Raw genomic sequence first — 12,508 nt, 5'->3', positions numbered from 1 at the left:
CTTAGAAAGTGATAAATGGAAAAGCGCCATGGATGAAGAAATGCAGTCTCTCCTGAAGAACAATACTTGGGAGTTGGCGCAATTACCGAAAGGTAAAAGGGCAATCGGATGCAAGTGGGTATTCGCAAAGAAAGATGGATCTCCTAGCAAGAAGGATATTCGCTACAAGGCAAGATTGGTAGCTAAAGGCTACGCTCAGAAGGAGGGAATTGACTACAATGATGTATTTTCCCCTGTTGTGAAGCATTCCTCCATTAGAATTTTGTTGGCCTTGGTAGCACAGTTGAATTTGGAGCTAGCTCAACTTGATGTTAAGACGGCTTTCTTGCATGGTGAGTTAGAAGAGGAGATCTATATGACTCAGCCAGAAGGATACATAGATGCTGGTGGTAGAAATTGGGTTTGTAAGCTTAACAAATCGCTATATGGATTGAAGCAATCCCCGAGGCAGTGGTACAAGCGATTTGATAGCTTTATGAGAAGGCAGAAGTACACAAGAAGCAAATATGACAATTGTGTGTATTTGCAGAAGCTGCATAACGGATCTTTCATTTATCTACTCTTGTATGTTGATGATATGTTAATCGCTTCGAAGAGCCAAAATGAGATAGATAAGCTGAAGGCTCAGTTGAATCAAGAGTTCGAGATGAAAGATCTAGGTGAGGCCAAGAAGATTCTCGGCATGGAGATAAGTAGAGATAGACAGAGAGGCAAGCTTTGTTTGAATCAGAAGCAATATCTGAAAAAGGTATTACAATGTTTTGGTGTAAATGAAAACACAAAACATGTAAATACCCCACTTGCTTCTCATTTGAAACTTAGTGCTCAATTATCTCCGAAAACTGAAGAAGAAAGAGAATATATGGCAAAAGTCCCATATGCTAATGCAGTTGGGAGTTTGATGTATGCGATGGTGTGTACGAGGCCTGACATTTCACAAGCTGTTGGAGTTGTGAGCAGGTATATGCATGATCCTGGAAAAGGACATTGGCAAGCTGTGAAATGGATTCTACGGTATCTTCGAAAAACCGTAGATGTTGGTTTAATTTTTGAACAGGATGAAGCACTTGGTCAGTTTGTAGTTGGATATGTTGATTCCGACTTTGCTGGTGATTTAGATAAACGTCGTTCAACTACGGGGTATCTGTTTACTCTTGCGAAAGCCCCAGTGAGTTGGAAGTCTACCTTACAGTCTACAGTAGCTGTGTCTACTACAGAGGTAGAATATATGGCAGTTACAGAAGCTGTTAAGGAGGCTATTTGGCTTAATGGATTATTGAAAGACTTGGGAGTTGTTCAAAGTCACATTAGTCTATATTGTGACAGTCAGAGTGCTATTCATTTAGCGAAAAATCAAGTCTATCATTCAAGAACCAAGCATATCGACGTAAGATATCACTTTGTGCGGGAAGTCTTTGAAAAAGGAAAAATTCTACTTCAGAAGATTCCGACAGCAGATAATCCCGCAGATATGATGACCAAGGTAGTAACAACAATCAAGTTTAATCATTGTTTGAACTTGATTAACATCCTGAGAATTTGAGCACCTTTAGGTGTATGGCGCTCGAGAGCGTATTTGGAGGCACTACAAAAGATAGCTTTATCGAATTTGGGGAGTTGAAGGAAGTATGTGAAGATGTGATTATCCTAATCAAATCTTCAAGGTGGAGATTGTTGAAAAGTCAACAAAGGTAGGAAGCAACTTGTTAAAAAGGTTGAGCAAGTTGCACCGAATGTTGAAAAGTTGAATGGGATAATTGCAATTTTGGTCCCTAATTTTTTAGGCCATTTGCAAGTTAGTCCCTGAATCTCAACTATAAATAGGCCTTTTCATTTTTCATTTCAACCATCCCAACCAATCTTTCTCTCTTAGTTTTCTCTCTTCTCCCATTTGAGAATTCTTAAGGAATTCTATTTGTTTGTAATATTTTGGAGATAGTAAAGTTATCATCTGGTGTTAGTGCCCGAGGACGTAGGTATAATTTACCGAACCTCGTTAAAACTCCTGTGTTCTTTTTGTCCTATTTTTCTTTCAATATTTGAGGGTATAATAGTAGTATTTAATTGTGCTATTAAATTACTATAGAAGGGATATTCTGTCTAAGGAAAGACTTGGTATTTAAGAGATCCATGTGATCCACCTCTCTTCCCTGGGAATTGAACTTTGTGTGATTTTTTAGTACAATAATTTACACGCTTCCGACCCTATTGGAACAACAGTCACCTCTAAAAATATATGCTAATTCGGAATATCAAAACCACAAAACTTGGAGATTTCAATATATTGATAGATTTAAGTAAATTTTCACATTTTGTTTTTGTTTTTAATGATTTGACATGACATATTCTAATTTATCAAGTTTTATTAAAAAAAAATTATGACTCTAACAAGCTATTGATGTTAGAGTAAGGATATAAATGAGATATTAGTGTTTGTAAGCTACTTGAGTTTGACTTGAGAAGAACTTGAACATGATTTGGTAATTGTTGAGCTGAGCTCGAACTATCATTCGAGCTGAAAAATACTCAACTCAAGCTATCATTTGAGCTAAATGATACTCAGCTCAAGCTACTTGGGAGCCTTATCAATCATTTTATTTTAATATAATTATTAAATTATATTATTTCCATTGATATCTATTATTAACTTTAAGTTTATTTATTGAGCCAAGCTCGAGCTTCAATAATACAAGCTTAATCAAATTAAAGTTCAGGCTTGAGTATGAAGAATGATATACAAGTTTGAGCTCCAGAAGTTTGATTATATCTCGAGTCAAGCTTGAACTTAAAAATAAATATTTGATTGAGCTTGAATTAAGTATCAAGTTCTAAATTTCGAGTCGAGCTTGGCGACTTGCAAACCAAGTGTCGCCAATTCGTGATTTCCTTAGCTCCCGTGTCATGCAAGTTGTGAATAGTTGCCTTGACTGCAACCTCTAATCGTAGACACATTCTCAGACATTGCTGCTCCTCATCCTCTTTATGGACTAAACTTGGAATACCGCAATCCATCAAAGGCTGCTTCTTCAGTGCTCCCTTTTCTGATTGGTATGTGCCAGCGCAATTTCGAAAAGTTTGATGTATTCTGATTGAAGTTGTGGAGTGTTGCAAAATTTAACTAGGCAAGTACAATACAAGAAATAAGTTTAGTTATCAAAAAGAAGGAAAGAAAAATCATTAAATGAAAATACTTACTATAAACCAAAAGAATTATAAAAAGAATAAAAGAGGTAAATAAAAAAAATAAAAGAATGATACAACTTTCACTTGAATATCAAAAAATTTATACATATCCGCTTTAATTACTATAAGTTATAAAAATTTAATAAATATAATTAAAATACCCTAAAAAAATTTAGGAGGTACAAGAAAATGAATTATTGATAATTATGAGAACTATATATATAGACATCCATTTTTCAACAATACCAAAATTTTACATGAGTTTTGGTCCATATAAGCATTCATATTTTTATTTCTTCTTTCTTCTATAACTTACAAGGAATGAAAGAGCAAAAGAAGTAGAACAGTGATGCTTAATAAGGACGCTGACCCTCAACATTTCCAACAGTATCATAACTACAAATAACGAAAACCCACCCGTTTGCACATTTGGCTCTAGCACACCCAAGGTTAACCGATTTGCTCCAAACAACCTGAGTATAGTGTAGGCAATCATCACCGCCGACTGGAATTGTGGTCATAGTCAGGCTTCTCACTAGCCCACATTTTTACGGAGTCGACGCCTTCAAGGTTACCATGGCCTTCAGCAGGGCTTTCACTTTAGGGTCCATATGAAGGCTCCATCTTGCAATCACCGATCCTTTTATTGGCATAATTTTGAGCGTAGGAAGCCAAGGTGCCTTGGCTCGAATCACATTATGCGCATTCGCGAAATCTTGTAGAGAAATTTGGGCTCCTGATAAATGAGATACACTTCAGACCATTAAGCATATAGCCTTTTTTAATAGTTCATAGGCTAAAGAAACAGAACAGTTTTTCAACTTATATTTTTTTAATGCTTTTTTATGTTTTGTTTATTTTATAATTTATAATGTACAATGAGTGATGGCTTACGGTTTTATAGACAATATCTCAAGCAAAAAATAGCTTAAAAGGAGTTGAAACAACATGAATGTGCGATCGAAATAAAGTTTGATTTTTCTCCGTAAATATTGTCATGATTAGGGCAATATAATATAGAGAGGGTGAAATAGAAATATCAATATATAGGTAATAAAAACTACTTTTCATATCAAAAACTTAAAAATATATTTTAAGTTTAAAATTATATGTAATATTTATTTCATATAATCTTAAATTCAATCTTTGGATAACCTCTATCCGTTCTTAGCAAAAAAAAAAAAAAGAAAGAAAGAAAATCAAAACAATACGAAGTTAAAGGGATTGAACCACTGCTTCTCATCTCTACATCTAGGGAACGAGAAATTATATTTTTAGCATTTTAAAATTTGTAAAATTTAAAATTAGTATACAATAAAATTATATTTTAACCTCTAAAAATCATAAAATTTTGATTTAGCCTTTTAAAAAATTATTCAACTTTCCTTATCCCTCGAAAAAAGTTTTAGCTTTGCCCTTTTAGACATCTTGCATATTGTGAAACCTAGTTTAAAAAAACTCCTTGAAACTTTTTCACATAAAAAGTCAGTAAAACACCTTTGCAAAAAATAAAAATATTTATTGAGCCCTAAAATTCAAGAATTACATCAATTAAACTTTTGATTAATAAAAGTTGTTATTAATTGTTACTGTATTTGCGTGATTATTAACAAAGGCTGACTCAACCTTTATAATGTTGATGTCGCATTTTATATCAATAAAAAATTCAAAAAATTAAACCATTTATAAAACAAATTTATATATTGCTAAAATATTATAAAAATTTTAAGAAATAAAATTATTTTAAAAATATTCAAAAAAAGTATTTAAAATATTAAAAATCAAAAGTTTAAGAAAAGTATAACTATTTCAAAAAAATTTAAAAAATAGAATATTTAAAATTTGAAAATCTGAAGAAAAAAAAAGCTTAATAATTTTAATACAATTTTATAAAAGTTCAAAAAAATATTAGGAAAAATATAAATTATTTTAAAAACTCAAATATTAATAGAAAAATTATAAGCTTTTTAACCCAAAAATAAGAAATGAAACGTGTGGCTGTAAACCGGAATAGACTGGATTTATACATAAGCTAATAAAATTAAAAGCACCCACAATGAGTTAAAACCCACATCCACATGATTAACAACCTTCTGCTCTACCATCTATGTTAGACAAACTTATTACTAGAAATCTCCTTTCTTTTCATTCATATAGTTTTAGTTTTTTTTCTTCTTCTTCTACTTCTTCTTCTTCTTTTTCTTCTTTTCCATTCATGAATGGAAAAATATATAATTTTAATTGGGCTTAAGGGCTTGTGGTCTATTGTATGAGTTATTTATTTTATTTTATTTTATTTTTGATAACGAGGATAAAAGCTATTACATCGCAATTAATCTACAAAAAGATAAATCAGTAACATCTTCATAAAACACATTCAAAGCAAAATTAAGAGGTTGGGACCAAGAGTAAAAGTTAATAACCATTCCTTCTACAGTCTTTGCTAAGTAATCAGCCATCCTGTCGCGTTCTCGATACACATGTCTAATACTTATATCCCAATCTCGATGCAACAAGTCTTGGATGGCATGAATGACATACAAATCTAACTATTGTATCATTAGAGTACCATTAACATGATGCAATGCTTCCAAACAATATGTTTGTAACAACACATAATGACAACCATGGATTATCCCAAAACATTATCATGGTTATCTAGCTGACGAGTCACTGATTCAATCCATTCAGACAACAATGACCCTAAAGATTTGACACAACCTTATTCTTTCCACACTTTAAACCCACGTTTGGTTATCTCATTCATAGACGTACTAACCCTTATCATTGCATACATGGGATCTTTTGAAGAAGAAGCAATAGAGTGGCCCACTAAGGTGTTGTTGTCATCAATGATCACAAGTGTGTGATTCAATTCTGGTAAGATAGTAGCACTAATAATGATCGGATTGAAACCAAGTGAGATCTAAGGCCCATTTCCCTTACTTTCTTCTACCACCACCTCATTGGACTGGTTTTTCTCAAGGGTAGATTCTGACTCTTTTCCATTAGCCTTCGTGATTGACCCACCATTAATTTTTCCTTCATATGAATCCTTCGCCAACCCCTCAGAATTTGATCCCTTTAAAATCTTTCGCCTTGATTCTTTCTCTTTCAAATTGGTCTTGTTTTTCATTTGAGAATATTCAGCTTTCTTATTTTTCGTTTGAGAATATTTAGTTTCCTTATAATAAAAAATAGCTGCATTCTCATCACCATTATCTTCCAAGATTTGGAAGCATGATTTGTTCATTTCCTCAACTAACGGTTGATCTTGTTTTCCTTTCATAATAGACTTTTCCAAAATATTTGGTCTTCATCTACGGGTCGGAGCTTGCATCCAAAGTCTGTATAGAGAAATCGAATCCTTCGTAGCACCTGCAATTGTAGCCGCCACAGTATCAATAGTCGGCACCACCGTTAGTTCCGTCAAGCCCACTTTTTTCTCATTCCCTTGTTGTTTCGGACAACTCTCCTTAGTGTGCCCATAGCAACCACACTCGTAACAAATGATAGGCAAGCCCTCGTACTCTACATATTGAACATGACCATCAATACCAACAAAAAAATTAAAGGTTTTTTCGGATCAATCACTACTTCCAAGCAAGCAAAATGACCCCTCTTCAGTTCTGTCGTGTTATAATAAACTTTTATAATCTTTCCCAACACTTTGGAGATGATTCTAAACAAACCTTTAGTATAGTATCGATATGGGAGTCGAGGAAACCTTACCCAAACCACCATCTTCTAAGGATAACTTTCTTTTTGATTACTGAGTTTAACTAGGAAAAAATTGTTATTAAGGTCAACTACCTGGAATCTCCCAATTAAACCCCATAAAGCTTATAGACAACCTACCAAAGCTTTGTAACCAATATTTTTTTCCAAAGAGACGCACTAGAACTGTCTTAGCCAAGCTCCTATCAATCCATTCTTGAATCTGCTCGAAAAAAGTAATCTCATGATACTTGCCTTCAGTACTAATCGTGTAGTCATCCTTCCCAATTTCAAGTTCTGACACTACAACCACTTCATCTTTTAACCCCTCTATCCTCAACATTCCCTACAAGTTTGTCTCGCCATGAAACCTTTAGGAGACCCATCTTCCGTTACCACATCCTCTGGTTTAGGACCATCAGGGGATTTACTCTTGACTTTCTTTGTGGCCCTCTCGAGGCCCTCAGGGATCGGGGACCCTAGTTGTTCCAACGAGGCAAAAGGAAAAGACTCTTGCGGTAAAGGGGAACCCATATCAAAAGATTATTAAAATGAGTTGTCTGACTTATTTTAATTTATAATATGACTTAAAATTTTTAAAATAAAGTTTTCGATCAACTTTTTAAAGTTTTTTATTTTAATTTAATTAAAAGTATTAAAGTTAAGGGTAAATTATATTAATGGTCTCCTAACTATTAGCATGTTTCTGTTTTGGTCATCCAATTTTAATTTTTTTTAGTCAATAATGTTATCGAATTTAATATTTTGGAAACTCATTTGTTAAATCACTAACGAAATATTCACGTGATGTTTTTTTCTTATCGACAAAATAACAAATTTAGCCTTTTAATGTCTACAAATTCTATCCATTTGGTCCTAATTCTACAACAAGTTTAACCTTCAACTTTATACACTCTGTAAATTTAGTCTTGATTCTTAAATTAAAAAAAATAAAAATATTTAAAATTTAATTCTTCAATAAAAATACACATAATTATAAATAAATGACTATCCATTTTTCTCTTTTTCTAACATGAAATTTATTTATTAAAATAATAATTTTCTCAAAAAAAAATCCACAAGCAAGACTTAAAACATATTCACACTTTTTTTTTACTCCATGCAAAATTTGTAACACCCAAAAATTATAGAGTTAGAAATTATTAAATTACAATGAGTTGAGCTTAGTAATAGTGGTTAGTAGCTTAATAAAACTTGTAAGGAACCAAGATTTAAGTCCCACGTATTGCATTTTTCTTCTTTATTTTCCAGCAACTAAGGATGAAAACCAAGCTAGCTTAAGTATTAAATGTAGTGAAAAATGTTAAGAATAAGCCTATTAGTTTAGTGGTAAGCCCTTGGTACAAATTCCCGTTGTCCACAGTTTTATCCACGTCAACCTCATTATTTCCCTCTGTAACAGCTCAATTTTGCCCCGGCCCAAATTACAAACAAATAAACAAGTAAATTACAAGCCCAAAATAATGGCCCAAATACAAAAAAAACCTAATACCCAATAACCCAAAGCCCAATAAGCCCATACCCTAAACCTTTTTCAGAAAGCCAGAAAGCTAGAAACCCTAAGGTTACCCGCGCCGCCGCTTCCGCCTAGTTAGCGAGTTCGTCGCTCGGGGTTTGATGCCTCGCTGTTACAATCTGAATTTGAAAGATGAGAAGAAGAGGAACAGAAAAGAAATCTAAGAGAAAGAACAAGAAAAATAGAGAGAGAGAGAGATACTGATGAATAAACAATTATCAATTTTCTGTGTATTTTCCTCAAACAGTTACAGCCATATAATAACCCTGTAACATCAATTCTCCTATCAAGTCAAAACGCCCCCGTTTTCGACTAAATAAAACTCACTGTTTTCATTAATTCTCATAAGCATAAAACGCAACGTCTAACTAATTATTTATAACGAATTCTTAACTAAAATATGAAAAAGATAGATGACTGTTGTTCCTCCCATAACAGTTGCCCCCACTAGAGAAGAATCCTTGTCCTCAAGGATCAAAGGTTGGATAACGACGCTGAAAATCCAATAATTTTTCCCAAGAAGCATCCTCCGGAAACGTATCTGCCCATTCAACCAATACTTCCACTGCAGCCTGGTTACCTTACTTGACCAAACGCCTGTCCAATATTCAAACTGGTGACTTCGGCAAGGCTCCATTAGATCCAATTTGAGGAAAGGTAAGTGCACTCACTGCTGAACCAATGTGTTTCTTCAACTGGGAGACATGAAAATTGGGGTAAATTCGAGCTGATGAAAGCAGAGATAATCTGTAAGCCACATTTCTTACGCGTGCTTCCATAGGAAATGGTCTAAAATATTGAGGTGATAGCTTTTGGTTTCTGAACTTATGCAAGGAGTGTTGGCGATATGGTTGTAGTTTCAAGTAAACTAAATCACCAACCTGAAATTCCCTTTCCGATCTCCATTTATCAGCCATTTGTTTCATTCGGTCCTATGCTCGACTTAAGTGAAACTTAAGCACCTTACGCATAGCCTCTCGTTGTTGCAGTGTGCGATCCACAGAATCAACCGGAGTTTCACCTGCTATGTAGGGCAAATGCAATGGAGTTATTTGTCCATACAAAGCTTCATACGGTGTTGTTTGAATGGCCGAATGATAGGTGGTGTTATACCACCATTCAGCCAAAGGTAGCCAAGAGACCCATGCTAACAGTTTCTCACCTACCATGCACCTCAGATAACCTTCTAAGCATTTGTTCAAAATCTCAGTCTAGCCGTCTGTTTGAAAGTGGTAAGCTGTGGATTTCTTCAACTTGGTGTCCATGTGCTTGAATAATTCTTGCCAAAATTGGCTCAAGAAAATTTTGTCCCGATCGATAACAATAGATTCAGGAAGTCCGTGGAGCTTATATATATGTGTGAGGTACTCCAGAGCTAGTGAATGTAGTGTAAGGATGAGTCAATGCCAAAAAATGGCCATATTTGGTTAGACGGTCAACCACCACAAGAATAGTTAACTTCCCTTATGAGAATGGCAGGCCTTCCACAAAATACATACTAATATCTGCCCAAGCTCGTTCAGGAATTGGTAGTGGTTGCAAAAGTCCAGGTGAAGCAGCATTATCGTTTTTGCAACATTGACAAGTGACACATTCCCGTACCCACTGTTTGATGTCCTTAGTGAGCCCCTTTTAATATAACAAAGCAGATATCCGATGGAGAGTGGCATGGATCCCCGAATGACCACCCATAGGGGTGTCGTGGAAAAGGCCAAAAATACGCTTTCGAAGCGAAATATCATCTCCAACTACCACCTTGCCTTTTCTGCGCAAACAATTATCATGCCAAGAGTATTTTAGATGTAATTGTGGTTAAGTGCGTACCTGATCAATCAACTGAGAAAGCTTCTTATCCAGCTCATATAATGCTATGATTTGTTCCCAAACTTTAGACCAGTCCCACTCTCCCACTCAGTGCTTCCCTCACATTGGAGCAAGTGACCAGCAAAATCAATAGGCTTCCTCGATAGTGCATCGGCAACAGTATTTTGAGTTCCCTTGCTATAAACAATCGAATAGTCATACCCCAGCATTTTTGCCACCCATTTTTGCTGATAAGGAGTGATAGCCTATTGTTCGGACAAGAACTTCAAACTTTGATGGTCCGTTTTGATGATGAAACGTTCGGCCTACCAGGTACGAATGCCACTTCTTGACTGCCAACAATACTGTCATCATTTCTTTGTCATAAATGGATAGAGCTTGATTTTTAACCCCCAGTGCCTTGCTAAAAAAAGCCACTGGCGTCCCATTTTGTTGAAGCACTGCTCCGATCCCTTGACCACTTGCATCAATTTCCACACAAAACAACTCTTGGAAGTTAGGTAGGGTCAACACTGAGGCTTGACAAATAGCCGATTTGAGCTGCTCAAATGCTGCTTGCTCTTGATCTACCCATTGCCAAGGAGTTTCCTTCTGTAATAAAGCAGTAAGAGGTTTAGCCAACAGTCCATAACCACGTATAAACCTCTTGTAATAACCTAATAACCCTAAGAACCCACGTAACTCCTTAATAGAACAAGGAGAAGGCCAATCCAAAACACTTTCAACCTTAGCTCGGTCTATGTGAATAGTACCTTGGGAGATCACGTGTCCCAAGTACTCTATATGTGTGGCTCCAAAAGTACACTTGGACTGTTTAGCATACAACTGATTTTTCTGTAATACTTGTAAAACTTCACGCAAATGAATATTTTTAAATGATCACCCCAACCTCTAAAATACACAAAAATGTCATAAAAAATACAATGACTGACTTTCTCAACATAGACCGAAAAATCGAGTTCATTAAAGATTGAAAACTCGAAGGGGCATTGGTCAAGCCAAATGGCATGACCAAAAATTCATAATGCTCTTCATGAGTTTTGAAGGCTATTTTAAAGATGTCCTGCTCGCAAATACGAATTTGATGATATCCCGAACGTAAATCCAGCTTAGAGGAGTACTGAGCTTGCCCCAACTCATCCAGTAACTCTTCAATAATAGGAATATGGAACCTATCTTTGATTTTTAACTGATTAAGTTGTCTATAGTCAATGCAAAGTCACCAACTCCCATCTTTTTTCTTAACCATGACCACAGGAGAAGCAAAAAGGCTGTTACTGTCGCGAATAACTCCAGCTCGTAACATCTCCTGTACTAATTTCTCTATTTCAGTCTTCTAAACCGCATGATATCTGTAGGGTCGCACTTTAACTACTTTAGATTCGTCTATCAGTGGTATTTTATGGTCATGTAAACGAACAGGGGGTAAATGAGTAGGAACCTAAAATACCTCATCAAAGTCGTTCAAAAGAAGCTAGGAGCATCGGACATGGTCCATTGCCTACCAAACTCATGCACTTAAAAAATTCTCTACTAGGAACAATATGGACTGAGCCAAGTACTGTACCTCTCAAAACATAAGTCTGGTCCCTATAATGAAATTGCATGGTTAAGTTGGAGAAGTCCCACACAATCGGCCCTAATGATAATAACCACTGAACACCAAGAACTAGATCAAACCCTTAACACATAACACTAAGAAATCCGTAGTGCATTGATACCCCTGTGCCTCCCATATGACAGCTCGGCATATCCCTTGGGTACACAATTTAACCCCATTAGCCATCAACACCCTTAAGCTTGGCCCAGGTTCTATGGTCAAATTCAACCGCTTCGCCACCTTGAAGTCAATGAAATTATGTGTACTCCCCGAATCAACCAAGACCACCACTTGTGATTGGTCAATAGCTGCTGGAAACCTCATAGTCGTAGGACCCTGTAGCCCTTGTAATGCCTGTAATGACAACACAAGAACTGCATTTCCAGGTGATACTGTTGTCAATTCCAACTGTTCAACACAATCTTGGAATTCATCCTGGGAAGGGTTTCGTACTTCAGGTTCATTATTTCATGAAGGTTCAACAATCAACTGATACAATTAAGACTTTGAACATTTATGGCCTGGAGAATATTTCAACCCACACAAAAAACAAAGGCCTTTTTTCCTTCTATCTTCTAATTCGGCTTGAGACAAAGACTTGGAATAAAGTCTAGGACTCAATTTCCCATTCATTGTTTCACTTACTG

General features: G+C 35.5%; 1 protein-coding gene across 1 annotated transcript; it reads right to left on the bottom strand.

Annotated features, from left to right (window-relative positions):
• Positions 1-9,045: 9,045 nt before the first annotated feature.
• Positions 9,046-9,606, bottom strand: LOC121213605 (uncharacterized). The gene is made up of 2 exons (XM_041086402.1): positions 9,400-9,606; positions 9,046-9,318 (listed from the first exon to the last, which is right to left on the bottom strand). Exons 1-2 carry the CDS (start codon positions 9,604-9,606, stop codon positions 9,046-9,048), a joined length of 480 nt encoding a protein of 159 aa, XP_040942336.1.
• Positions 9,607-12,508: the final 2,902 nt, after the last annotated feature.

Source organism: Gossypium hirsutum, chromosome D01 (genome assembly GCF_007990345.1).
Source record: "Gossypium hirsutum isolate 1008001.06 chromosome D01, Gossypium_hirsutum_v2.1, whole genome shotgun sequence".
NCBI lineage: Eukaryota > Viridiplantae > Streptophyta > Magnoliopsida > Malvales > Malvaceae > Gossypium > Gossypium hirsutum.
Note: the sequence above shows the minus strand (reverse complement) of the source record. Positions and strands in the feature narration are given on the sequence as shown.